Here is a 27,920-nt window from a genome sequence, read left to right on the forward strand (position 1 = left end):
CAGGAACCGGTTGTTCCCCTCGGACAGTTGAGTTCAGTGTGCTCTCCTCTCCTCTCCTCTCCTCTCCTCCCCTCTCTCTGGAGGCCCTGCCAGCCTGTCTGATCTCCTCTCCTCTCTCTCTGTGGAGGCCCAGCCATCTGCCGCACTGAGCTACTAATGTTCATGTAAATTAGCACATTTAGTATTTAATACTCTTTATTTGGGATCTATACCGATCACCTCAAACTACAGAAGAACACAAGGTAAGAAGAATTATATGATATTATGATCGTACTTCTCCACCGAATAGAAACTAACGTATTCGCTTCCTTCTGTTTACTCTGGCTGCAGCTGTGTTGCAACTGACCATTTGTCCGTTTCCCGTCACAAGTGGTTTAAAAGACCCCCCTAACTACCACGTATAAGTGCTCTTTGAGAGATCATTACAACCATGTAAATGTTTGATTATTTATTATCAAGCCTAACCCGGTATAGTAGGTCGATCATCCAATGTGTATTGTGTGTGTTTAATAGTAGTAAAACGAGTTGGATTTTCCCAATATCCTGCTATTTTCAACAACAATCGATTTCCTTATCCCTGCACCCACCCACCGATTTACATTATTCATTCGTGTTGGTTTCCCCCTATCAACCCCCAACCCAGTTGATAAAATGGTGCATAGCCCTGGCTACTGTACTATTACTGTACTCGACATTAAATGCTCGAAATAAATAGGCCTTTGTATGTTGATCTATTTAATGTGTGAGACGCAGAAAGTGGGAACGATTTCCTATAGTTGCAAATGTACTGTACTGTGACGCACACATTGATGTTTCTTAGAGGGAAAAATAACATTTACACTAAAGTATATTGTGTCATTTATGGATTTGGGTTCTATGTATGTTCTATTTATCTCTTATCAAATAGGCTATATTTGAGATATTGTCAGATATATTTCACAAAGCCCTCTATAGCCTCCAATAATATCCTGCAGAGTAAGCACTTTACTGAATGCTCTCTAAGCATGTTAGGCAATTTAAAGATGGCTGTTTGTTCTCATAACATAGGTATATAGTTTATATACCACCATTTTCACATTATTACCTAATAGATACAATCGATTCATGAAAATACATGTATAATATGTCATTTATGGATTCGGGTTATATGTCTGTTCTATTTATCTCTGACATAATATCTTATATCAACTATAATATTTGAAATATTGTCAGATATTTCACAAAGCCCTATAGCCTCCAATAATGATATGATATGATTACTTTATTGTCAGTTCACACTGAAATTAGTCTTGCGATCCAGCGGCCGCAAGTATGCAAAACACATATACACACATTTAACATAACACAAAGAACAAGACAATTTACATACATGAAGACATGAAGACAAGAGCAATATCCACCGCCTAGATTACCGCCTATAATATCCTGCATAGTTAAGCACTTGATTTACTAAAGAGTGGCTTTGCATCCTGGCTGGATGAAATGTACTGTATTTAATATTATTGTTGTCACACCTGTTCACAAAAAGGTGTAAGCGTCAACTATAAATACCCTGTACGTATGTTAACAAAAAGTGCAACCTAAAAATACCCTGTACGTTGTTTTAACAAACGTACGTGTAACCTAAAAATATCTCTATAGGAGTCCTCCTCCTAATCTGGTATATCAAACTATGCTGCTGATCAGGTTTCTGATGACACACTTTAGTTCAGCGTCATCCTTTCTTTCTCTCTACCTACGTCCTATTTTACCCAAGCGTGGAAACAATGGAGACAAAGGCCGTACAGTAGTATATACAGTCGAAGACAAGGCTCTGCCTTTTGCAGACTGTCAAAAAGCTTTCGAAGGAGAAGGAGAGAAGAGTGCTCAACCTGTTATTTGAGACACACCGGGTTGTGTGTTCTTGTGCTAAACTTTGATCAGCGCAAGAATAACTTTACCACTGTGCACTTGGACGATATTCTTCACACCATTTTTAATATAGAGCATTTGACTATACTTTTCCTCACTATTCTGGGATTCTTTTATAATCTTGCTCTCCCCCTGTCTGCTCTCCTCTACGGCTGAAGCTTTATTGGCGATGGCGACCTACCAGGAGTTCATCCAACAGAATGAGGACCGCGACGGGGTGAGGTTCAGCTGGAACCTGTGGCCCTCCAGCCGGCTGGAGGCCACCCGGCTGGTGGTGCCCGTCTCCTGCCTCTTCACCCCGCTGAAGGAGAGGCCCGACCTGCCCCCCGTCCAGTACGAACCGGTGCTGTGCAGCCGGGCCAACTGCAAGGCCGTGCTCAACCCGCTGTGGTGAGTTGAGTTGAGTTGATGGGGGGGGATTTTTTTTTCCCGGGGTGGAATAGAGGCTATTAGGGATGCACCGAAAGGGAAATTCTTGGCCGAAATATCTGAATATGATTAATATTAAGTTGTATATATCTTTTTTTCCTACCATTGCTGTCATGGCCGTACCTTAAAGCTACCTGATTTATGGCAAAAGAAACTGTTATGGCGAAACTTAACTTAAATAATAATCACTATTATGGGTCCATAAAACATTTATTCCGTTCTTTTGAATGCATTAATTTCATACACTATTCGGTGTATATTTGCGGTATATTTTCTGCGTGTTCGGGCCAAAACCAAATAGGCCGAAAATGCATTTTTAGCCATTTTCTGCCGAATATTTTCTGCGGCCGAATATTCGGTGCATCACTAGAGGGTATGTTCGGTGCATCACTAGAGGGTATGTTCGGTGCATCACTAGAGGGTATGCATCACTAGAGGGTATCACATGCATGAAGTGAAGAATGGCAAAAATCGAGTGGCAAAATGAGTGACAAAGTGTCGTTTATCTTCGTTTAATGCAATCAAAAAAGCCAGAATGTAGTTTTTTGCCACTCAGTAGGCGTTCCTGGATAACCTCCACTCAGTAGGCGTTCCTGGATAACCTCCACTCAGTAGGCGTTCCTGGATAACCTCCACTCAGTAGGCGTTCCTGGATAACCTCCGGGTTTGATGAGGATGTCACACGCATCGCATACCCTCTATTTATTAACCCATTCAGACCTGAGCTCGATTCTACAAAACGTCTTCTATCTAAATCATGACAAGTTTTCTGAAAACCTCATGTTTCTATGTGTCAGTGGTTCTCAAACATTTTCATGTCAAGGACCCCCAAAAATATCTGTAATTGGCCGCCGACCCCCTTCTGAAAATATGTAGTTCCAGGGACCTCCCCCCCAGAAGCAAAGATTTGAGTTAAAAACGTTCGCTCAAAGATTTGTGCCAAATTTTCACGATTTTTCTAAAATAGCAGACCTACAAGCTTGTAGATCTGTTATTTTTCAATAGCTAAAGTACAACATAATGCTTAAAACACCTAAAGGGTTTCCCGCCCAGAATGGGTGTGAATTCGGTGTGAATATGCCTTAGAGAGAACTAATGCTTAGAGATGTGCAGTGTGCAGTGTCAGGGGGGGCATCAACTGCCCAAAGCTTTGTGACTCGTGTACACATTGCTGAGGTGAATGTTTAGGTGTGGTGGTATATTAGCACAACATCAAGAATGTGACAGAACATGCGACTAGCCTTTCTGTAGGCCGCAGTTGAAGCCCTCGGCTAAGTGTGTCAGCATGTCGCCTGCAGACACACCTATAATCCTATGATGCTGCTGGTATTTGGTGTCTTTGGAGTTCTCACTTTTACGGTTGTCACTCACAATGATTTCATACTCGTCTAATCGCAATTATGCAATAATAGTCATAGCTTTAAACACTGTCACTGTAACTCTGACACTTGACACTTTATGGACTAAAGGGACTTACTGTGCAATATGTCTTAATGTATGTTTTTTTTTAATATAGAGCATTATGTCTTGCACTTGATCTGGATTACAAATCAATTTCGTTGTCTTGTACAATGACAATAAAGATATGCTGATTCTGATAATCGTGTCGATGCTGAAAAAAACCCATCCCTAAAAAAGCAGCAATAGCATATGTACTAGTTTACAAAGCTTGTAGATCATGTTCACAGGATAGATAGGGTAACCACTATCTTAGATTCCTCACTCACTGATGACATTATGACTTGTCATGCAGTTTCTTCACTTCCTCTACCAGATATACTTGTATAAAACATTAGATATAATTGTACAAAACATTAGATATAATACAAAACACCAGATTGAATACATTAACACACTGGTTAACAGCTAAGCAAAGCAAAGCCAGCATATCGGGTTATAGCGTTAGATAAAATACAAACTATTGCTGTTTATCTGATAAACTTGTGATAAACTTTATCACAAGACACAGCATTCTCAGAAACAGAAAGGGAATGTGCAGGAACACAGCCTACACTACAGGTCGAGACTGAATGTTCACGTGTCAGTCTGTCAGTGAGCAACGCACACCAAACATCGCAGGAACTAAATTGGGTTCAGGTTCAAATAATTATGCACCGTCGCAGCCACTCCCAAGTTCGGAGTAGGCGTGCGAGGTCCTATTTGGTTGTCACAATTATTACGTAATTATCTAATAGCAATTATTTGAGGTCATCGCAATTTCTTTTGTCATAATGGTCATAATCGTGTCCATGTAGAAAAATGTCATATGTAAAAAAGCAGAAATAGCTTTGTGACCTTTGATTTCCACATTTATTTGGTGAATATGGGATAATAATATGACGATAATATGACACCTTTTCATACAGTTACAATTATTCAGAAATGTTATAAAGTATAACATTCATAAAAATGCCAGTAATGTCTTGGTATATTTCTGTTATTTGTCATATCTGTCCTGTGCACTTTTTTATTACGAAGCCTTAAAGCCAAAGGGAAATGTAATTTCTATTCATACTTAGTGTTCCAATTTCGGCTGCAAAAAAACACGATAAAATCAAGTCAAAGTCGACGTAAATGTGTAATGGTGACAGCCCTACTAACTTTGCTTTCTTATTTTGTCCTCTCTCTCTCTACAGTCAAGTGGACTTCAGAGCCAAGATATGGGTGTGCAACTTCTGTTTCCAGAGAAACCCAGTAAGTAGTGAATAGTCTAATAATATCTACCGCCAATTACAATTTAGGCATTTATCAGACGCTCTTAATCCAGAGCGACTTACATTAAGCAAGAACAAAAAGCATGTCAATACATCACATACATAACAAGTAGTTATCATGAAACATGCGGAAGCTAAGAACGTAACAGTGGAATATCTATATAATGAAACTATACATATAAACTATACATATATTCTATGCTATTCATATATACTATAAAGTGCGCCTATGACTACTTAAAATGCAATGCAATGCTAGTGCTGTCTACGTAACATGCTATAAGTCTGTATAAAATGCTATCTAAGTCTACATAAAGTGCTATCTAAGGGGGCTAGGGCAAGTGCTACGGGCCATGATGGAGTCTGAAAAGGTGGGTTTTCAGACTACGGCGGAAGATTGGGACTGGGAGTGAGGCTGCAGTTCTGATTGTAATGGGAAGTGCATTCCATAGTTTTGGAGCCAGAAGGGAGAAGAGTTTGGCCAATCCGCCATGTGTGATTTCATGAAGGCACAACAAGACCTGTAAACGTTTGTTTAATAGACCTATAAAGCCTTTTGTTTATGTCTGTTTCTCTGTCTCTCCTCCAGTTCCCACCCTCCTACGCAGGAATATCAGACGTGAACCAGCCGGCTGAACTCATGCCTCAGTTCTCTACCATCGAGTACATAGTACAGGTAAACAACATGTCCTACAGTACAGTTCTCTACCATCGAGTACATAGTACAGGTAAACAACATGTCCTACAGTACACCAATGCACTCTAATCTCCACCACCAGTTCAGTTCAGAGAGAGATAGTATGTACTGGAGTCTGTCTGTCTGTCTGTGCATAGGTTAACTTGCTTATGTTCTATCTGTGATATAAGCTTTTATCGTACGTTTATCGTACAAGGCAGTTCAAGGGGGTCCCCAGCTAAATGATAGTTTGGAACCAAATGGACCCTTATGGGTCTGTAACTCTGAGTTAAATTAACATTGATTTTACAATATGAATTGTGGTCTCAGAGATAGAAATACCATTAAATGGGGGGTCCGTAGATTAATGCATGTCAAACTGGGGGGTCCTTGAAATTAAACGGGTAGAGAATCTCGGCATCTGTATCTCGAGGGAAGGCCAGCTTCTGTGACGCAACACAGAAGTGGACGTTCGCTTGGTAGTTTCTCTCTCGTGTGACTGAACTTCTCACCCTATCTCTAAGGGAGAAACCCGTTGGAGAAAACTCATTTTGGCCGCTTGTATTCGTTGTATTCGTTGTATTCGTCTTTTGATGATTTTTGATCTATGATTGAAACGCCACTGCACTTTGTTTACGCAGAGTATTGTTTACCATGTATGTTTCAGCTGACCAAAAAAAGCCTTGAGTTGGAAAATATCCTTATATTATGACATCATCCGGTTGAGTTACGAGGTTCCTGCTTTGTTTGAACTCTGGTCCCTTTCAACTTGTAGTTTATTGGTATTGCGTACAAGCAGATAAATCATTAAACTCCAGTGGAGCAAATTCCTCCCTAAAGCATGCTCAGAAAATGACAGCGGGTACACAGTACAGACGTGCATTCATTTCTTTATTTATTCTTTCCGTTGCCACAGTAGGTTGTCATGTTGCAAGCATATTATCCATCGATCGAGACCTCTACACGATATGAATTCCTACCAACACCATTATGCCTCTTTTCAACATGTCTTTAGGCAAGGCTATGGCAGCTGAGTTTATTTGTATAATAAGCACATTTCATGCACAAAGTATAGCACACGACGACTGTGGCTCAAGAGGTAGAGCAGGTCGTCCAATGATCCATGGGTCGGCGGTTCGAATCCCGTCTCCTCCTGGCTACATGTCGAAGTGTCCTTGGGCAAGACACTGAACCCCAAATTGCTCCCGATGTGCTGGTTGGTACCTTGCATGGCTTCCGCCGCAATCGGTGTATGAATGTGTGTGTGAATGGGTGAATGTAATGCACAATCTATGTAAAGCGCCTTGGATAAAGGCGCTATATAAATGCACCATTTACCATTTACCACACAATCATTAACACATTGAAATTGATTGATTGAAATGGACTCCTGAGGAAGTATTAGTGTATCGGGGTGACCACAATGTACATGGTATCAAGATGTTAACCCATTTTGGGCGGGAACCCCTTTTGGTGTTTTAAGCATTATGTTATATTATTTAGCTATTGAAAAATAGCAGATCTACAAGCTTGTAGATCTGCTACTTTTGAAAAATCATTTTAGAATCGTCCTCAGGTCTAAATGGTTTAAAACAAATGTTCCTTCCCTTCCAACCTTGTCCTCCACAGCGCGGGCCTCCCACTCCGCTGGTCTTCCTCTACGTGGTGGACACGTGTCTAGAAGAGGAGGACCTCCAGGCCCTCCGGGAGTCCCTCCAGATGTCCCTGAGCCTGCTGCCCCCCAACGCCCTGGTGGGGCTCATCACCTTCGGACGCATGGTCCAGGTGCACGAGCTCAGCTGTGAGGGCATCGCCAAGAGCTACGTGTTCAGAGGAACCAAGGAGCTCACCGCCAAACAGATCCAGGTGGGTTGGATGCATCATTTAGTGTTAGTGGCTGCACCATTCTTGCTCAAATGTGAATCTCGATTTTTGTTTTCCTGCGCAAGAATTGCGATCGTGATTCTCACACGATTCTCATTTTTGAAAATATTGTCTTTGGTCTGTATCGTTAACTACATTAACTACATTCAAAATGTGTCACCTGGAGCCATAACTACTGTGGCTGTAAACAGACAACATCAAAGTGCTCGACTTAAAACCTCTCTTAAGCCCCAAACCACACCAGTCGCAACTAGTCGCAACTTCCGGTTCATGGGGCCGGTTCACGCGGGGTCTTCTTCGCGGCTTGTAGATCTGTTATTTTCACTAGTTTGGCTCCCTTGCCGTCCCCAGCAAACGTCTAATTTCTGTTTTGTGGTCTCGACCTGAAAGGTTTGCGAACCACAGGATTAAACAACGTTTTTCAATGTCGGTTCCTTGATATAAGAAAGAACAAACGGTAACATATACGGCCCTACTACTGTATGCTACTGTATGACGATGAAAGGGAATTTTAGTAGATGCTTTTCAAAGAAAGTAGAGCATGTACATTGGATCTGGTAAACGGGTACAGAAGAGAGAGAGACAAAATGCTGTTAACCCAATTAGACCGGAGGACGATTCTAAAAAAAGGCTTCTAAATCCTGACGGTTTTCTGAAAACCCCCATGTTTCTATACGAGTGGTTCTCAAACATTTTCATGTCGAGGACCCCCAGAATTATCTGTATTTGGCCTCGGAACCCCATCTGAACATATGTTGTTCCATGGACCCCCCCCGGAAGCAAAGATTTTAGTTAAAAACGTTCACTCTGAAAGAACATAATAGTCAAAGATCTGCACCACATTTTCACAATTTAAAAAATAGCAGAAGAAATAGCAGACCTACAAGCTCCGCACCGAGTGCCGCACTATGAGCTTGTACTTGTACTTGTACTTGTAGGTCTGCTATTTTTCAACAGCTAAAAGTATAACATAATGTTTAAAACGCCTAAAGGGGTTCCCGCCCAGTATGGGTTAGACTCGCTCCCACGGTGTGTGCGTGATTTATTAACACGAGATAATTGTTGCGACGGTCCCATAAACATCTTCGCCCAGGTGGTTCCTGACAATGCGTTGATGTATCGTCTGAGACCACATCTAGGTCGTGGCACAGAAACGGTGAAATGTGACCCCCGTTGCACGGGACGGGCCTCCCCGTAGACTAGAGCGTTGGGTGACAAATGAAACGCTCTGAATGGGATGTGAGGAACCAGGTCAAACTGGGATGGCACACTGAGATAGTTCCTTTCATTGTCCTCCTAAACGGCAATGCGATAATAATAAAGGTCAAATTACTGTTATTGAATATTTGGGTCAAAGAGAACAATGTATGTATTCGTGAATTTGTTGTTTACCTGTGTCATTATTGTTGCTTATTTGTAGCCATTCTCAGTAAGCAGAGAATAACGTTTTGATGGGTGTGTGTGTGTGTGTGTGTGTGTGTGTGTGTGTGTGTGTGTGTGTGTGTGTGTGTGTGTGTGTGTGTGTGTGTGTGTGTGTGTGTGTGTGTGTGTGTGTGTGTGTGTGTGTGTGTGTGTGTGTGTGTGTGTGTGTGTGTGTGTGTGTGTGTGTGTGTTTGTTTGTTTGTTTAGGAGATGCTGGGTCTAATGAAGCCAGCCGCGTCGTCGGGACAGCAGGGCCGTCCTGTTGCGCCTCAAGAGGCTGCCGCTACTTGCAAGTACGGAATCCATTGAATGGCTATTTCCTACAATCACTTATCTTTTGGTCCAGCACACATACATGAACTGTAGGAGCTGTTCTAACTGTCTTTAACGGGGTGTGTTTGTTTGTTTGTGTGTGTGCAGGTTTTTACAGCCTGTCCACCGAGTGGACATGAACCTCACAGACCTCCTAGGGGAGCTCCAGAGAGACCCCTGGCCCGTCCCGCAGGGGAAGAGGCCCCTTCGCTCCACCGGCGTGGCTCTGTCTGTGGCCGTGGGCCTGCTGGAGGTAACTTACTGTCTGTGTCTCTGTCTGTGTACTGTGTCTGTCTGTGGCCGTGGGCCTGCTGGAGGTAACTTACTGTCTGTGTCTCTGACTCTGTCTGTGTACTGTCTGTGTCTGTGGCCGTGGGCCTGCTGGAGGTAACTTACTGTCTGTGGCTCTGTCTGTGTACTGTCTGTGTCTGTGGCCGTGGGCCTGCTGGAGGTAACTTACTGTCTGTGGCTCTGACTCTGTCTGTGTACTGTCTGTGGCCGTGGGCCTGCTGGAGGTAACTTACTGTCTGTGTCTCTGACTCTGTCTGTGTACTGTGTCTGTGGCCGTGGGCCTGCTGGAGGTACAGTAACTTTACTGTCTGTGTCTCTGTCTGTGTACTGTGTCTGTGGCCGTGGGCCTGCTGGAGGTACAGTAACTTTACTGTCTGTGTCTCTGTCTGTGGCCGTGGGCCTGCTGGAGGTAACTTACTGTCTGTGTCTGTGTACTGTGTCTGTGTCTGTATACTGGCTCTGTCTGTGGCCGTGGGCCTGCTGGAGATAACTTAGTGTCTGTGTCTGTATACTGGCTATGAATGTGTCTGTATACTGACGCTGTGGTCCTGGTCGAGGTGCCGTACTACACACGGCATCTCTGGCGTCTCGCGCACACGCACGCACACAAAGTCATTGGGCCTGATTCACTAAGCTGCGTACACCCATATTTTGGGTGTAAAGGAATTTTCCAAACTTCCCACGTTAGTAGTCTAGAACAAGGCATTCTAATGACATGCAGCAAGCTTTGGGTCCCATGCATGTAAGTCTGCAAACCGAGCACACTTGCAAAATTCACTGACAAAAAAAAGATTACTGAAGATGTGGGAAGTTTGGAAAATTCCTTTTACACCCAAAATAAAAGGTCTTAGTGAATCAGGCCCATTATGTCCCCAGCTGAGGAATGTAGAGTAGAGTGTACCGTACCGTATACACATGTATGCGTGCGAGCTCACGGAACACAGACATGGCTCCAGTTTGTACACGCATAGACACTTTCATTTAATTATTTAGTACTAAACTGAACTTTGACCCAGTCCTCAGTGATCATGCCATATTTAGCTACAGGAACACACACGCACACGCACACACACACACACACATGCTCACACACACACACACACACACACACACACACACACACACACACATGCCTGTCACGACTACAAATATAAGTTGACCATTAATTGTCACACAAATAATGGCGATTAACAATCAAATAGTGTTTTTGGAACACTGGAACGTTACAGTTTCTATTTCTGTTTGCCTTTTAACCCATTTAGGAATTTAAAAAAAGTCTTCTGAAAGAATATATATTCAAAAATGTGTGACGTGTTGTAAGCTTGTAGATCTGCTATTGTTTTAAAAAATGTTTGAAAATGTACGGGCATTTTTCAAGCTAGAACGATCGACGATTATGCAATGTAATAATTGTGACAGGCCTACACACACACACACACACACACACACACACACACACACACAGTAACCCATAATCCTGATAATGCTATCTCTTGAGTGATGCGTGTGTGTACTGTCGCTCTGTACATGTGGTCAGTTCAAAGCTCAGCTGCTCTCCATTGTGACTGAACTGCTCTGTCAAATAATGTCAGGCCTTTCCCAGCCTGATGCACTTGGACTTTGTCACATAATATTCTGAACGGGAGACGTCAAGAAGTGTAGTGTAGTCAGTCTGCCCTTTGAAGCAAATCAAGTACATGGAGACTTGTGCAGATTCTTTGCTACCGTTTATGCAGACTTTCAGTTAACTCTTGTCTCTCTCCAGACATGTTTGAGGGGCGCTAAGCCCCCTATGCACAGCTTTGTGTGGCTGTCTGTCCGTATGAGCACGGGGTGGATGTGCTCAGCTGATTGGCTGAACACGGAATGTGATGAATGACGTTGCGTGATGATGTATGACGATATAAGAGCGCCCCTCACTTCACACGAGTGTGAGTTTTCTTAACTCATTCATTTTCTGAAAAACCCTATGTTTCTATATCAGTGGTTCTCAAACATTTTCATGTCAAGGACCCCCAGAATCATCTGTATTTGGCCGCCGACCCCCTCATCTGAAAACATGTTGTTCCAGGGCCCCTCCCAGAAACTAAGTTTTGAGTTAAAAACGTTAGAATATATATTCAAAGATTTGAGGCACATTTCTACTATTTTTCAAAAATAGCAGACCTACAAGCTCGTAGCGCGGCACTCGGTGCCGCGCTATGAGCTTGTAGATCTGCTATTTTTCAATAGCTAAATTATAACATAATGCTTCAAACACCAAAAGGGGTTCTCCTGCCAAGAATGGCTTAAAGAGAATTGCCTGTAATGTAATGATGGTGACGGTGACAGAACAGCTGTTGCATGGTGGTGTTGGAGTCCAATGTTCCACCCTGTGGTTATTATCACTGAAGGTACGGTTCTTATCGACAGTATGACTCATAACAAAGGGTGACCACGTGTCACTTTTTCATTGGTTAGGTGCTTGTTGTCAGGATTGTTGTTAGGTGCAGTGTTGTTTTTGGCAGCAAATTTTGATTTTAGTTTTAGTCTTTTGAATAGTTTCCATTTAGTTGTAGTGACATTTTAGTCACCTGGAATGTCATAGTGTTAGTCTAGTTTTAGTCGACTAAGTGTCATGCGATTTTACTAAATCTACGGTTGATTTAGTCAACTAAAATATATTTTGGCGGGCCTTGATGTCGTCGTAATGGCTGATTTTACACTTGCTGAAAATAGCCGATCTACAAGCTCACAACGCGTCGCAGCGCGACACGTTGTGAGCTTGTAGATCGGCTATTTTCAGCCATGTGTAAAATGACTTATACTGGATCTCCTGTCCCAGTAAATATGTTTGACTGACGAATGGCCCTGCCTTGCACACAGCAGCCAAACCCAATTTAGTTCCTGCGATGTTTGGTGTGCTTATTGTTATCTGACAGACTGACATGTAAACATTCAGCTCATAACTGTAGTTATGTACTGTAGTTACACATACTTCTCAGAAACAAATATGCTGTTTATCAGATAAAACAGCATAGTTTGTAACTTACCTGCACATTCCCTTTTTTTGGTTCTGAGAATTATGTGTGTTGTGTGATAGTTTATCACAATCACACAACACATGATAAAGTTTATCACACAACGCAGAATTCTCAGAAACAACAAACGCTTTTTATCAGATAAACGGCATAGTTTGTGTTTTATCCAATGCTGTTTTGTGAATTTGTATCTAGTGTTTCGTACAATTATCTGGTAGAGGAAGTGAAGAAACTGGATGACAGGGATTCATATTCATTCAAAGATCATTTTATGTCATTATTGAGTGAGGAATCTAAGATAGTGGTTACCCTATCCTAAGATTATGAACATATAGTCTTTGTATCGAGCATTTATTATCAAGACTGATAGCAAAACAATAGCCAACTTATCACCGGAATAGCTTCCTTTGATTATTGTGTATCTCACACTGTTCTGAGTCCGTAAAATCATCAGTAAATCTCTTTGGAGTTAAATTAACACAAATAATTGTTATGTGTATGATGCCATTTTAATCAACTATGGATAATTCATTAGATTTAGATCAAAGGTGCCCAAAAGGTAGATCGCGATCTACCAGTAGATCACAAAGGCTGTGCAGGTAGATCACATGACATATTTAATTTAAATATAAAAAACATTTTATAATCTAAAAAAAAATAGATTATAGGAGACAGGAATACATTGAATGTATTCCTGTCTCCCAGGTTTCCTAGGCTTGCATCATGAGGTGCTGCTCAGTCTCTGTCTGCGAATTGGATTTAAAATGGGTTTTGTTTTAGCTGTTTATATCGGGATGCCCCCCAATTTCATGATGACACACACACACACACACACACACACACACACACACACACACACACACACACACAAGTGGAAGACTTCCAGTTTATCTGTATACATTTCCTGACAGCAACAACCACACCAACCAACCAACCACACCTGCCTTAAGCATCTGTTTATGGTGGGAAGGAAGGCATTACGATGTTTATCCAGCTCTGTTGGTGACGGGGAGACAAACAGAGATCTTACTTCTCTCTCTCTCTCTCTCTCCCCAGGGTGCGTACCCCAACACGGGGGCCCGTGTGATGCTGTTCACCGGCGGGCCCCCCACCCAGGGGCCCGGCATGGTGGTGGGAGACGAGCTGAAGACCCCCATCCGCTCCTGGCACGACATCACGAAGGACAACGCTCGCCACCTGAAGAAAGCTACCAAGGTGAGGCACATTGTTATACACGCTGGCCCTTCCATGTTGGAATGTGTGACCCTTTATGACCGACAGGGTCTTTATGACCGACAGGGTCTTTGCAGAGCCATCTAATACTGTAGAAGAGTTACGACATTGAGGGGGCAGAAACCGAGCGATTGAGCGCTGTTCATGCAGCCTGAACTGAGACAAGCTGGAGTTGGAAATACATTGTTTTCAACGAGGGCGGCGCAAATAAGAGCTATTTTAAGCATGTGTGCAACATGACAACTGTTTTAAAGTATTGTACAGTAACAACTAAAGTCTCTTTAATGTTTATGTTGTACTATTACTACAAAACAATCTAAAATAAAGGGATTTAAGATCATTAAAGCTGGGCTGTTGCCTGGTGGGTCCAATGCATTTCTGCCTACTTCCGGGTCCAGGACTTGTCCCAGTTGGTTGTCCCCATTCTACAATAGAAATCTATGTAGGAGAGCCGCCATTGGACTGAAGCCCCATGAAGTGAACACTGCAGTTTGCGTAACTCTGTCTATATCTAAGGCTCTGGGTCTTTGTCTTGAAACCACATTGGTGCTTCCTTTGCTGGGAAATTGCAACATTTCATGACATTATAAATGAACATCAATTCTTTATCTGTTAATGGTTTTTCTCTATTATCTACCCATACGTTTAGCTTGATGCATATGTCTCACATGATCCGTTGTTCTAGTTTTACTAACATCACAACCTCACGTGTGTGTTTTTTATTTCTGTGGCGTTCAGTACTGCGAAGCCCTAGTATGACTGACATCTTGCACGACTACTCAGAATAATTTGAACCGAACCCAATTTTAGTTCCTGCGATGTTCCGTGTGCATTGCTAACTGACAGACAGACTGACACGTGAACATTCAGCTCATACTGTAGGCTACTGAAACAGTAACGGCACATTCCGTTCTTTTGTTTCTGAGAATTCTGTGTTGTGATGATAAACAAAACAGCATAGTTTGTATTTTATCTAACGCTACAACCGATAGGCTTTGCTTAGTGGTTAAACCACCACATATTAACATGTTGACTTCAATCTGGTGTTTTGGATAATTTCAGATAAAATTGTACAAAACACAAGATAATAAAGTGCACAAAGACCCGCACACCGTCTGCACTTGCAATACGAACTTTATTTATAGGCAACGTTTCGGTCAAAGACCTTCTTCAAGCATGTATGAGATGCCTGAAGAGCATACGGGTGTGCATAAGACTTTGTTGCCTATCTTGTGTTTTGTACAATTTTATCTGGTAGAGGATTAGGTTGATTCATGTCTAAAATGATCCCGATATTGTAGTTTTACTAACATGGTGTTATTTATTTCTGTGATGTTTGTCCAGTACTACGAGGCCCTGTCAAACCGCTCTGCTGTGAACGGACACTGCATCGACATCTACGCCTGTGCTCTGGACCAGTCCGGCCTGCTGGAGATGAAGTGCTTATCCAACCTCACCGGGTCAGTCAATAGCCTGGGGTCCACCCATAGGGTCCACCTATGCTTTCTATGTCAGTAGCCTGGGGTCCACCTATGCTTTCTATGGCAGTAGCCTGGGGTCCACCTATGCTTTCTGTGTCAGTAGCCTGGGGTCCACCTATGCTTTCTGTGTCAGTAGCCTGGGGTCCACCTATGCTTTCTGTGTCAGTAGCCTGGGGTCCACTATGCTTTCTGTGTCAGTAGCCTGGGGTCCACCTATGCTTTCTGTGGCAGTAGCCTGGGGTCCACCTATGCTTTCTGTGTCATAGGCAGCTCCCGGCAGGATCCGCTGGGAGAATCTACATGCAGCTGCGTGACATGAGACTAATTCATTAGAGCGACAGAGAGAGAGAGAGAGGAGTGTGTGTGTGTGTGTGTGTGTGTGTACCTGTGTGCGTCATTTAACAAAGGTGCAGACGATCAGAAATCAGCAGAGAGTGATCGACGTTTGCTCTACTCTATGCCGTATTGAAGTGGACTCAGACCCAGACTTTTTTTTTTCTCCCTGGAAATAAAAACGTCTGGGTTTCCGAGGCTAGTCAGTCAGTCAACACGACAACACCGTTTCTCAACCAGTGATGGTCCACAGGTCCCGGGGGGAAATGTTTTTAAAATATTTAAGAGCGTCTGCTAAATGCCTTACATTGGAAGAAATCTTAAAATCAATTCTAAATCAGGCTTTAGGTTCTCAGACTTCACGTGGCGAGCCTGTGACATAAGTGTGACATAACATGACGTCACTGCTGTTCATGCATCACCTTTTCACAAACAAAGCTTTTAAATACAAAGCTTTTATAAATTTGAGCTTTTGTTGTGGGTTTGGGTGTGAGTGAGTGAGTGAGATTCCTATGTTAAATAAGTCGTTGTGTTTGGAACACCTGCCCGAATATTTTATTTACCTTCCAGGGTCAGGTAGGTAGGCACTATGCAGGCAACCCTTGGTGAGTCAACGCCTGAATATGTTGTCATATTGTTCTTCTCAGGGGCCACATTGTGATGTATGACTCTTAGACTAAACATGTCGTCCTTCTGTATGTCCTCAGGGGCCCTTTGTAATGTATGTATAACTCTTAGGACTCCATCTTACGCCACCCTTATCCCTAAACGTATTTGCCATGTTTTACTATTTTGAAAAACATTTTAAAATAGTTCAACTAGCCGATCTACATGGAGACGTTGTGAGCTTGTAGATCAGCTATTTTAACTATTTTAATAGGTTTTTTTAAATAGTAAACAATGGCAAATTAGTTTAGGGTTAAGGCTTAAGGGGTGGCGCAAGATATAGCCCCTAGACTAGAGTAAACATGTTGTTGTTCTGTATGTTCTCAGGGGCCCTTTGTAATAAACGTGTTGTTGTGTTCTGCTCTCAGGGGCCACATCGTGATGGGCGACTCCTTCACCACCTCCCTCTTCAAGCAGACCTTCCAGCGCGTCTTCAGTAAAGACTACAACGGAGAGTTCCGCATGGCCTTCGGAGCCACGCTGGAGGTCAAGGTGAAGACCCGGTTTCTGTGATTCCATCATGGAGTGATCATGTGACTTCAAATCAATATCACCATTATTTCCAAATCCGCTTCTAAATTATTCCATTAAACTACATGAGCAAGATTGAGTCGTGTGCTAAGATCGGTTCTAATCTAAATATCTCGATTAATTGCCTCAGCCTTATAATGGATCCGTATTGAATAATAATTGATAATATGCTTATAGTTGATTAGTAGTGCTATGTCTTGTGAATCTCATTCACCGTGGCGAACTGATACTCCATTAGCAGTCATACTCTGAGTTACCGAGTTAATGGCATTCAATTCAGTAGTACTTATTTTATCAAGTAAAATATGTACGGCTGTGGCTCAAGAGGTAGAGCGGGTCGTCCAATGACCCCATGGGTCGACGGTTCGAATCCCGGCTCCTCCTCTTGTGTCCACATGTCGAAGTGTCCTTCATGGGCAAGACTCTGAACGCCACATCGCCTCCAATGAGTCGGTCGGTGCCTCGCGTGGTAGCTCGCCACCATCGGTGTGTGAAATGTGGGTAGTGAGGACGCTGGCGTCGACTGTTCGCCGCTTCACCTCCCAATGTATGCATGAATGAATGAATGAATGAATGGACCATTGTAAAGCACTTTGCAAGTACTTTGAGCGCTTTGAGAAAAGTGCTATAAAAATGCAGTTCATTCATTATAAATGTATTCTGTGTTTGTGTGCAGACGTCCAGGGAGCTGAAGGTGTGTGGGACCATTGGGCCGTGTGTCTCCCTAAACGCTAAGGGTCCCTGCATCTCAGAGAACGTGAGTCACCGCCACAGAGGAAAGATCACTGGCATTCCTTCCTCCTTCTCACAAACGACAAACTGTACTCACTGACATATTCTCTGTGTAGGAGATGGGTGTCTGTCAAGTGTACTCACTGACATATTCTCTGTGTAGGAGATGGGTGTCTGTCAAGTGTACTCACTGACATATTCTCTGTGTAGGAGATGGGTGTCTGTCAAGTGTACTCACTGACATATTCTCTGTGTAGGAGATGGGTGTCTGTCAAGTGTACTCACTGACATATTCTCTGTGTAGGAGATGGGTGTCTGTCAAGTGTACTCACTGACATATTCTCTGTGTAGGAGATGGGTGTCTGTCAACTGTACTCACTGAATATTTATCTCTCTGCTCTGTGTAGGAGATGGGTGTCGGTGGGACCAGCCAGTGGAAGATATGCGGTCTGGACTCTTCCACCACTTTGGCCATGTATTTTGAAGTAGTGAACCAGGTAAAAAACACACACAAAGATATACATACTTTATAGCCTTATCTTGTAAGCTCGTCCGAGAAGTTATCATGCATTTTTCAGGTTGTTCTTGATCCATTTTATCACAAAATCCAGTTATATATGTGACCAGATTTGACTGAGAGTCTGCCATCGTGCAAATTCCAGCTTTTCACCAAAATGAGTTAATAGCAAAGGCATACTAGAGCATGTCTGAAATAAGTGTCAGAGCTGAAATCGACATGTAAATATGAAATAAATGCTTAAACATGTAGCTAGGTGTAATGTTAGAGACCACAGAAGTGAACCTTTCAAGCCTGTTTTCTCTGCAATACATTACTCTATAAGCCATATCTCCGAAACTGGTGGGTCAAACTGAACAACCAATATGTCAATTTGAAGCTATGATTCCCTGCTTTCATGTGGCAAAAGAATAAATAAAAAAATTAAAAAAATCCAATGGCAGTCCCTCGGTCAAATTTGGTCACATATGGTTGATCTCTGCACACTGACAGTAGGAGGATAAAAGAGCCGATTGTGAGCATTCTTACTGACTGTCTCCCTTGTGTGTGTGTGTGTGTTGCGTGTGCGTGTGTGTGCTGCAGCACAATGCTCCCATCCCCCAGGGCGGCAGAGGGGCGGTCCAGTTCGTGACCCAGTACCAGCACTCCAGCACACAGAAGAGAGTCCGCGTCAGCACTATCGCCAGGAAGTAAGACAACTGCCATATGAATTGACTAAACCATTGGTTTTAACCCATTTAGACCTGGGAACGATTCTACAAATGTCTTCTAAATCCTGACAGTTTTCTGAAAAACCTCATGTTTCTGTCAGTGGTGCTCAAACATTTTCATGTCAAGGAGCCCCAAGATTATATGTAATTGGCCGCCGACCCCCATCTGAAAATATGTTGTTCCACGGACCTCCCCCAGAAGCAAAGATTTGAGTTAAAAACGTTCGCTCTGAAAGAATATATATTCAAAGATTTGCACCATATTTTCACGATTTTTCAAAAATGGCAGACCTACAAGCTCGTAGCGCGGCACTCGCGCTACAAAACAAAAAGCAAAAGAAGCCATAGAACACAAAAGTAGGCCTTCTGATAAAGCCTACGTGTCAAAGCAGAAACCATATCTATTACTTCAGCAGTAAGTAGAGAGTTCTCTAGCTGCCAGCGAGTCAATATTGGCCTTGTTGAAAAGGATGTTTGCACTATAGATTCCATTGTGCTGCTCAGAAGACATTAAAGACCCACACATGCGTGCGTCATTCACACACCTCCCACACACACACTCACCTGGCCGTCTCGGGTTCCACCACTCCAGAGCCCTCTAATAGAAGGGTTCCACCACTCCAGAGCCATCTAATAGAAGGGTTACGATATAGAGGGGGCGGAAACCGAGCGCTGTTCATGCAGCCTGAACTGAGACAAGCTGGAGTTGGAAATACATTGTGGGCGGCGCAAAGAAGAGCTATTTTAAGCATGTGTGCAACATGACAACTGTTTTAAAGTATTGTACAGTAACAACTAAAGTCTCTTTAATGTTTATGTTTATTACTACAAAACCATCTAAAATAAAGGGATTTAAGATCATTAAAGCTGGGCTGTTGCCTGAGTCCAATGCATTTCTGCCTACTTCCGGTCCAGGACTTGTCCCAGTTGGTTGTCCCCATTCTCAATAGAAGTCTATGTAGGAGAGCCTCCATTGGACTGAAGCCCCATGAAGTGACCAATAGAAGTCTATGTAGGAGAGCGTCATTGGACTGAAGCCCCATGAAGTGAACACAGTTTGCGTAACTCAGTCTATATGTAAGGCTCTGCACCACTCCCTCTCCCCTGACTGACGTCTCTCTCTCTCTCTCTCTCAGCTGGGCCGACGCCCAGACTCAGATCCAGCACATCGAGACGTCGTTCGACCAGGAGGCGTCGGCCGTGCTCATGGCTCGCCTGGGCGTGTTCAGGGCGGAGTCGGAGGAGGGGCCAGACGTGCTGCGCTGGCTGGACAGGCAGCTCATCCGCCTGGTGAGGGACAGTCCCATAAAGCCATAATAAACCTATGATCCCACAAATTAATACGTATATTAACCATTGAATTGCCTTTTTTTCTCCCACTGATTTTACACATCTCCTTGGTTTATGAGACATTCAGTTGTTTGCCTTTCAGTCTTTGTAATCACAGATTGCTCAGGGCAGATATGACGAATAACTTAAATATACAAAGAAATCACTGACTCATTTAATCATTTTGAAGATTTTTTTCTTTCCCCCCCAAAAAAATTACAACAACGAAAATAGTTGCAACAAAGCTTGCAGATTTCTGCTAGTTTAGAAAAAAATGTTTGGAAATGTATGCACATTTTTCAACATGGAATTGATGGAAACGATAGAGCACCAAAGTCTGACGTCAATATCGGTAGAGGGCGCATACTTTTTATTTGCATTGTAATCCCCATAGGGGGGATTTTAGATCGCCTCATATAAGAGCTCTGTTTGAAAAATAAACATGTCATCCCGGCCGTTTCACCCATATGGATATGAAGAATCAACTGACTGAGAGAAAACGCTATTGTTACTGCTGCTGAATTAGTTACATTTCCGCTAGAAACAGACTGTATCATATATGATACATACACCTCCCTGACAATATAACGATACAGAGACACCTCCCTGACAATATAACGATACAGAGACACCTCCCTGACAATATAACGATACAGAGACACCTCCCTGACAATATAACGATACAGAGACACCTCCCTGACAATATAACGATAGAGACACCTCCCTGACAATATAACGATACAGAGACACCTCCCTGACAATATAACGATACAGAGACACCTCCCTGACAATATAACGATACAGAGACACCTCCCTGACAATATAACGATACAGAGACACCTCCCTGACAATATAACGATACAGAGACACCTCCCTGACAATAACGCAGAGACAGCTTGTTCAGCTTGTTTATTTACGCGCAAGTGACGTCAGGACTTCGGCGCTCTATTGACGATTATGCAAAAGAATAATTGCGATTAGTGACAGGCCTAGTTGTTCGTAATGGAACACAGAGAGAACAATGCACCCTGGGAGTTGTCTGGAATGTACCGCCATGAAGGAATGCAGAATGTTATGTAGACAGCACTAGAATTGCATTGTATGTAGTCATAGCACTTCATAGTATATATGTATAGTATAGTATTATAGTTTATATGTATAGTTTCATTATATAGTTACGTTCTTAGCTTACGCATGTTTCATTTCACTACTTTGTATGTATGTGATGTATTGCCATGCTTTTTGTTCTTGCTTAATGTAAATCGCTCTGGATTAAGAGCCTAAATTGTAAATTGTAATGTCCTCTGTGTTGATGCATCCAGTGAAGCTCTTTGCCATAAAGCCATGTTCTGAGGTCTGTTCTCTCTCTCTCTCTCTTTGTCTACAGTGTCAGAAGTTTGGCCAGTTCAACAAAGACGACCCCACATCCTTCAAACTGTCAGAGTCTCTGTCCTTGTACCCGCAGGTAAGTCTGCCACCTGGTGGGCCATCATGGGACTGCAAGATGTCCCAACACTTCAGCAGTGTTGATTTCGTTGACTTAAAACAATGACGAAAAATGTTCGTCGACTACCTTTTTTTTCACTGACAAACTAAATGGAAACTAAATGAAAACTAAGCTATGGTGACTAAAACTAAGACTACATATATTGACAATTTCATCAACAAATAAAAACTAGACTAAAATGTTAGGAAGGGACTAGTGGACAAGAGATCCAGAATAAGTCATTTTACACTTGGTTGCATGCTGCGACGCGTTGTGAGCTTGTAGATCAGCTATTTTCAGCAAGTGTAAAATCAGCCATTACGACGGCATCAAGGCCCGCCAAAACACATTTTAGTCGACTAAGTCTGAACGCACCTTAAGAGGTTTATAATAATGTTTTAGGGGTAGGTACCCTCACAAAAAACATGCAGTAATCCTGGTCTCTAAACTGCCTCCGCCTGGCCAGCCGGGGCGCCTGATGGAGGGGAAAGGAACTGGTTGGAATAACGTGTTCCTTCCATGCGCTACGTCCAACCAGGGAAACTCCCCCCTGTCAGGTGTAAAGGAGCGACTTGGACACTCGGGCATGAAGGAAGCGGTGGCCGAACGGTTTGCGGAGCGGTCTTGTTATCGGAAGGTCGCCAGTTCGAATCCCCGGACCGGCACGTTAAAATTACCACCGCTGAAGTGCCCTTGAGCAAGGCATTGAACCCCTACCATGAAATGTTCTATGAGCAGGGTCTGGCTGTAAACAAGCATCTCGAGCTTAGTCCATTCACCCTGGGTAAACAAAGAACTTTGCTTTGCATGAGTTCAAGTCCGTTGCTCTCCCCAAGTCCCCCATATATGGGGACTAGGGTGTGTAGAGCCCAGGATCACATTAGATCATTGACACAGGGGTGAAAAATGGGTTACAAAATCCTGGGATAAATAAATTAAATTAAAAATAATAATAATAATGTTTTTCTCTCCTCCCTCCCTCTCTCTCTCTCTCTCTCTCCCTCCTTCCCGGCTCCAGTTCATGTTCCACCTCCGGCGGTCGCCCTTCCTCCAGGTGTTCAACAACAGCCCTGACGAGTCGTCCTATTACCGCCACCACTTTGTCCGCGAGGACCTCACGCAGTCCCTCATCATGGTGCAGCCCATCCTCTACTCGTACTCCTTCTACGGACCACCAGAGGTCAGTGTTGTCCACTGCAGCATATAAACCTATAGTCTGAAGAACTCTATGCTGTCAAATCTATAGGCCTGTCAACCAGTGTTGTTTTTGGCAGCAAATGTCTTGTTTTAGTTTTAGTCATAGTCTTTGGAATAAAACTTAATTTAGTTTTAGTCACATTTTGAATGTGTGTGTGACTGGGTGAATGTAATGCACATCTATGTAAAGCACCTTGGATAAAGGCGCTATATAAATGCACCATTTACCAATGTTAGCATTGACCGGTGTGTGTGTGTGTGTGGTGTGACCTGTCCTCCACAGCCTGTGCTCCTGGACAGCAGCAGCATCCTGCCAGACAAGATCCTCCTGATGGACACCTTCTTCCAGCTGGTCATCTTCCACGGAGAGGTGAGACTAGTTCACTAGTGTCCACTTAGACTCCACTCCTCACTGTAGAGATTAGGGGCTCCATTTTCGTCATCGCTAAACGCCTTATCCCTAAACTTCTTTGCCTTTTTTTTTTTTTTTTTTTTACTATTTTGATACATACACAATACATTTCTGAATAGTTCAACTAGCCAATCTACATTGACACGTTGTGAAGCTTGTAGACTGGCCATTTTAACTATTCAAAAATGTTTTGCAAAATAGTAAAAACTCAACACCTCACTGTAGAGATCCCGGCCGTAGTCCAGTTAGTTCTCAAATGTTTGTTAATTTCAAGGATGCAATTATACAACAGTTACCCTTAAAACTAAGAAAATCGCTGATTTTTTTTTTTAATGACAGATGTAGTCACTACGACCACAAATGTCCCAAGAAACTAGCTAGCCTAGCCACCGAGTTTGCTGCGCTCCTGGAGAACAGAGCAGCTGAATTCTTTGTTTTGATTAGGTGTGGAGTGGTGCTCGTTTGAACCACGGCTAGAAGGCTGTTTCAACCAATCAGATTGCTTCCTCGTTGTATAATCTCTCTCCTCCCTCTCCTCTCCTCTAGACCATCGCCCAGTGGCGTAAGGCGTTCTCTCACCCTCTCTCTTCTCCCTCTCCTCCTCTAGACCATCGCCCAGTGGCGTAAGGCGGTCTCTCACCCTCTCTCTTCTCCCTCTCCTCCTCTAGACTATCGCCCAGTGGCGTAAGGCGGTCTCTCACCCTCTCTCTTCTCCCTCTCCTCCTCTAGACTATCGCCCAGTGGCGTAAGGCGGGCTACCAGGAGATGCCCGAGTACGAGAACTTCAAGCAGCTGCTGCAGGCGCCTCTGGACGACGCCCAGGAGATCCTGCAGACGCGCTTCCCCATGCCGCGCTACATCGACACGGAGCACGGCGGCTCGCAGGCGCGCTTCCTGCTGTCCAAGGTCAACCCGTCGCAGACGCACAACAACCTCTACGCCTGGGGACAGGTACTGCCATGCGCCATTCTTTCAAAATAGAAGCTCGGGGTGGCCAGGCATATATGGAAGCTTTTACTCTGCCACTGAGTGGCGCGCTACGAGCTTGTAGGTCTGCTATGTTTGAAAAGTCGTGAAAATGTGGCGCAAATCTTTGAATAAATATTTCAGAGCATTTTTAACTAAAATATTGGTTTCTGGGGGGGTCCCTGGAACTACATATTTTGAGATGGGGGTCCACGGCCCAAAAGAGATAATTCTGGGGGTCCTTGACATGAAAAAGGTTGAGCACCACTGACATAGAAACGTGGGTTTTTCAGAAAAATGTTAGGATTTAGAAGCCTTTTTTTTTTATGGACCTCAGTCCAGAATGGAAGCTGGGGGGCTTCCGTTCCGTACAAAAACCAGGAGGCATAATGTTGCTTGCTTACCTCGCTATGATTACGATGGAGTCTCTCTAGAAGCGTTAATATTCCGGGCGAGAGGCATGTTGTTGAAGTCAGAAATGAAGACAGAAGTATAGCCATCTGGTCAAAACCACGGAGAGCTCCCTAGATTACGCTGGTCAAAACCACGGAGAGCTCCCTAGATTACGCGTAGCAAGCCTTTCATTCAGAGCGCTAAACAGGGAAGGGAATGCAGGCCAACCCCCCCAAAAAAATAAAATAAATCGGAATATATTTTTTTCGTTTGATATCAATGAAAAAGCCTAATCCGCCATCCACAGGTCTCTAATATATACACATGTTTTCATGTTTTCAAATTCAAGAGGAGCTTAGCTGTAGCCACCAGCCGTATGATATGATGCCGCCACCTTGACCAAGTCAAGAGGAGCTTAGCTGTAGCCACCAGCCGTATGATATGATGCCGCCACCTTGACCAAGTCAAGAGGAGCTTAGCTGTAGCCACCAGCCGTATGATATGATGCCGCCACCTTGACCAAGTCAAGAGGAGCTTAGCTGTAGCCACCAGCCGTATGATATGATGCCGCCACCTTGACCAAGTCCTGGATAAGCCAATCTCAACAATGAGTGGACAGGATTGGATTAGTTTCATCCGTATAGGATACTCTCATAATATCACTCCTTCAAACCCATTCAGTCTTTAACCCATTTTGACCTGAGATCAGATTCTAAAAATGTCTTCTACATCCTGACAGTTTTCTGAAAAAGCTATGTTTCTATGTCAGTCGTTCTTCGATTTTTCTAAAATAGCAGACCTACAAGCTCGTAGCGCGCCACTCGGTGGCGCGCTATGAGCTTGTAGATCTGCTATTTTTCAATAGCTAAAGCATAACATAATGCTAACACCAAAAGGGGTTCCCGCCCAAAATGTGTTAAAACATGGGAGAGCTAAACTGTCCAGTGGGAATGAATGTCTGTGTGGTTCTGAAGAGAGACGTGGATGATGTGTTTTAATGTGTGTTCAGAATGTTTCTGGGATAATCGGGTCATTATGATCTTAACCCATCCCATGTTATACTTTAGCTATTGAAAAATAGCAGATCTACATTGCTCGTAGCGCTACGAGCAATGTAGATCTGCTATTTTTAGAAAAATCGTGAAAATGTGGCGCAAATCTTTGAATAGGGGGGGGGGGGGGGGGTCAGTGGCCAATTACATATTATTTTGGGGGTACTTGACATGAAATAGTTTGAGTACCACTGACATAGAAACATGAGGTTTTTCAGAAATCTGTCATGATTTAGAAGACATTTATTTGTATTTCGACGCCAGGCCTAAATGGGTTTTAATTCTCTGTCTTCCTCCTGCTGTGTAGGAGTCGGGAGCCCCCATCCTGACGGACGACGTCAGCCTACAAGTCTTCATGGACCATCTGAAGAAGCTGGCCGTGTCCAGCTCAACGTAGACACCAGGCTCCCTCCTCCACGCTGCTCAGCGTAGACACGAGGCTCCCTCCTCCACGAGGCTCCCTCCTCCACACTATCCTGGGACCAAACTAGCTGCTTCGACTGTTTTCCACCCACATCCACCAGTATGTTCTCATCCAGACCATGAAACGGAGCCAGTATGGACATTTCCTACCAGTGCCTACCGCGAGTCATCATCATTTTTCGACCACGGTCGAGATCATGGATTTCACAATGCCACGCCAGACTTCCCGGTCCTTCATTGCCATCCCCAGTTCCTGCTTTACTGATGCATGTGTCCCCTATAGCGATGACATCAGGGAACGACAGTTTTCTACCTCTGGTCTGCTCTGAGGCAGGACTCCAGAGAAGAAGGGGGAAGATATAACCTCATTGTCAGCTCTGTAGCAGTGGCTGTTCTTCTGGATCGGACTATAGTGAAGAAACACGGGGAAGGTTGCCCGTATATTAGATCAGTCGATGGGTGGACTAGTGAAGAAACACGGGGAAGGTTGCCCGTATATTAGATTAGTCGATGGGTGGCTCTTCCAAGACAGATTTTGTGCTCTCATTAGAAGGCGGGTGTAAGTGCCATCCAACCGTTTCTCTAGTTTCTTTGAAAGTGTCCATGTCTCGGAGCCATAGAGTAGAAAAGGCTCGACGGTCGTCCTAACTAGTAACTAACTAGGAAACGCAGAAGTGAAATTACTGCTTAACAACTTCGCTTTATGTTTACGTATAGGTCGCCGGTTAAGACTGAGGGTTAGAGTTACATTTAGGGTTAGTAATAGAGTTAGTAGTCGGACGACAAACGCGCCAAGCGCGACGTCGGACAATGGCTGACGACGACGACAACAACAATCAATATGTAATGAAATGTCCATACTGGCTCCGTGGCGTGGTCTCGATAAGAACATACTGGTCGTTTACGGGTCGAGAACATTGGAATCCGCCACTGAAAGTATGAAAGAAAGACGAGGAATAACTTATGGAGAGACATTCCTGACAATAATAAGAGAGACATTCCTGTACTAACCTCCAAGGACCAGATGACATCTCTACGACTTAAACTAAAGGGCTACTAAAGAGACACACAATGCTAGAGGTGTTTCGAGACAAACAAAACAGGAACATTCATTATTTACTGTATTTACAGTTTCACACACAGGAACCCGGTAACATTTCCACTTGATATTTATGATTTATGATTCCGTTTCGAGAGTCAATTTGTTCTTTTTTTTCTCCCACATTCTGGTAAAGATTTCTTGGGCCGTTTTGTTCCCACTTTGTCTATTAGAATCAGAATGATAAGAGTAATAATTTAATTGTTTTATTTTATTTTTGTTATATACTTGTTTGTCCGTCCTAAAGTGTGTAAGTGTTGGTTTAAAAAAAATACTATGTTTAACAACAAGAGGCTTTACTTTAGTCTGTTGTGCAACTTCTATATGTTTCTCACTGAGGTATTTCTGTGGTATATTTGGCTATGACGCACGTTTTAATGTGTCGATGGCTGCTATCACAATCTGACAATGATGTATTATGAGGAAAAGTGTCTTCTGGACCAAACCCAGCCTCCTGATAAACAACCTTAACAGTACTGTAGTTTATGATAAACAACCTTAACAGTACTGTAGTTTATGATAAACAACCTTAACAGTACTGTAGTTTATGATAAACAACCTTAACAGTACTGTTTTCTATTGAATGACTGACCAAATCTTAATGTAGTCTCTTTGTAATTAAACCTTAATCTAACGGTACACAATTGACTATATTGATTTGTGTGTGTGTGTGTGTGTGTGTGTGTGTGTGTGTGTGTGTG

The 27,920-nt window shown here is 43.3% G+C and overlaps 1 protein-coding gene across 1 annotated transcript; it reads left to right on the forward strand.

The window, feature by feature from the left end:
• On the forward strand, positions 1–27,849 carry LOC306921907 (protein transport protein Sec23A). The gene is made up of 19 exons (XM_079499216.1): positions 1–242; positions 2,070–2,301; positions 4,977–5,034; positions 5,644–5,730; positions 7,360–7,596; positions 9,244–9,329; positions 9,457–9,601; positions 13,716–13,874; positions 15,237–15,352; positions 16,741–16,864; positions 17,580–17,660; positions 18,043–18,132; positions 18,735–18,841; positions 19,999–20,152; positions 21,579–21,656; positions 22,696–22,857; positions 23,158–23,244; positions 24,016–24,237; positions 26,005–27,849. Exons 2-19 carry the CDS (start codon positions 2,081–2,083, stop codon positions 26,092–26,094), a joined length of 2,304 nt encoding a protein of 767 aa, XP_079355342.1. The 5' UTR covers positions 1–242; positions 2,070–2,080; the 3' UTR covers positions 26,095–27,849.
• The last annotated feature ends 71 nt before the right edge of the window (positions 27,850–27,920 follow it).

The sequence above is a fragment of the Electrona antarctica genome, assembly GCF_951216825.1.
Source record: "Electrona antarctica genome assembly, chromosome: 4".
NCBI lineage: Eukaryota > Metazoa > Chordata > Actinopteri > Myctophiformes > Myctophidae > Electrona > Electrona antarctica.

Coding starts and splice junctions, on each gene's coding strand:
- LOC306921907 (XM_079499216.1), top strand. CDS start 2,081: ATGGCGACCTACCAGGAGTTCATCCAACAGAATGAGGACCGCGACGGG. Junction 5,035..5,643: donor TCTGTTTCCAGAGAAACCCA/GTAAGTAGTGAA, acceptor TCTCTCCTCCAG/TTCCCACCCTCCTACGCAGG. Junction 20,153..21,578: donor ACAGGCAGCTCATCCGCCTG/GTGAGGGACAGT, acceptor CTTTGTCTACAG/TGTCAGAAGTTTGGCCAGTT.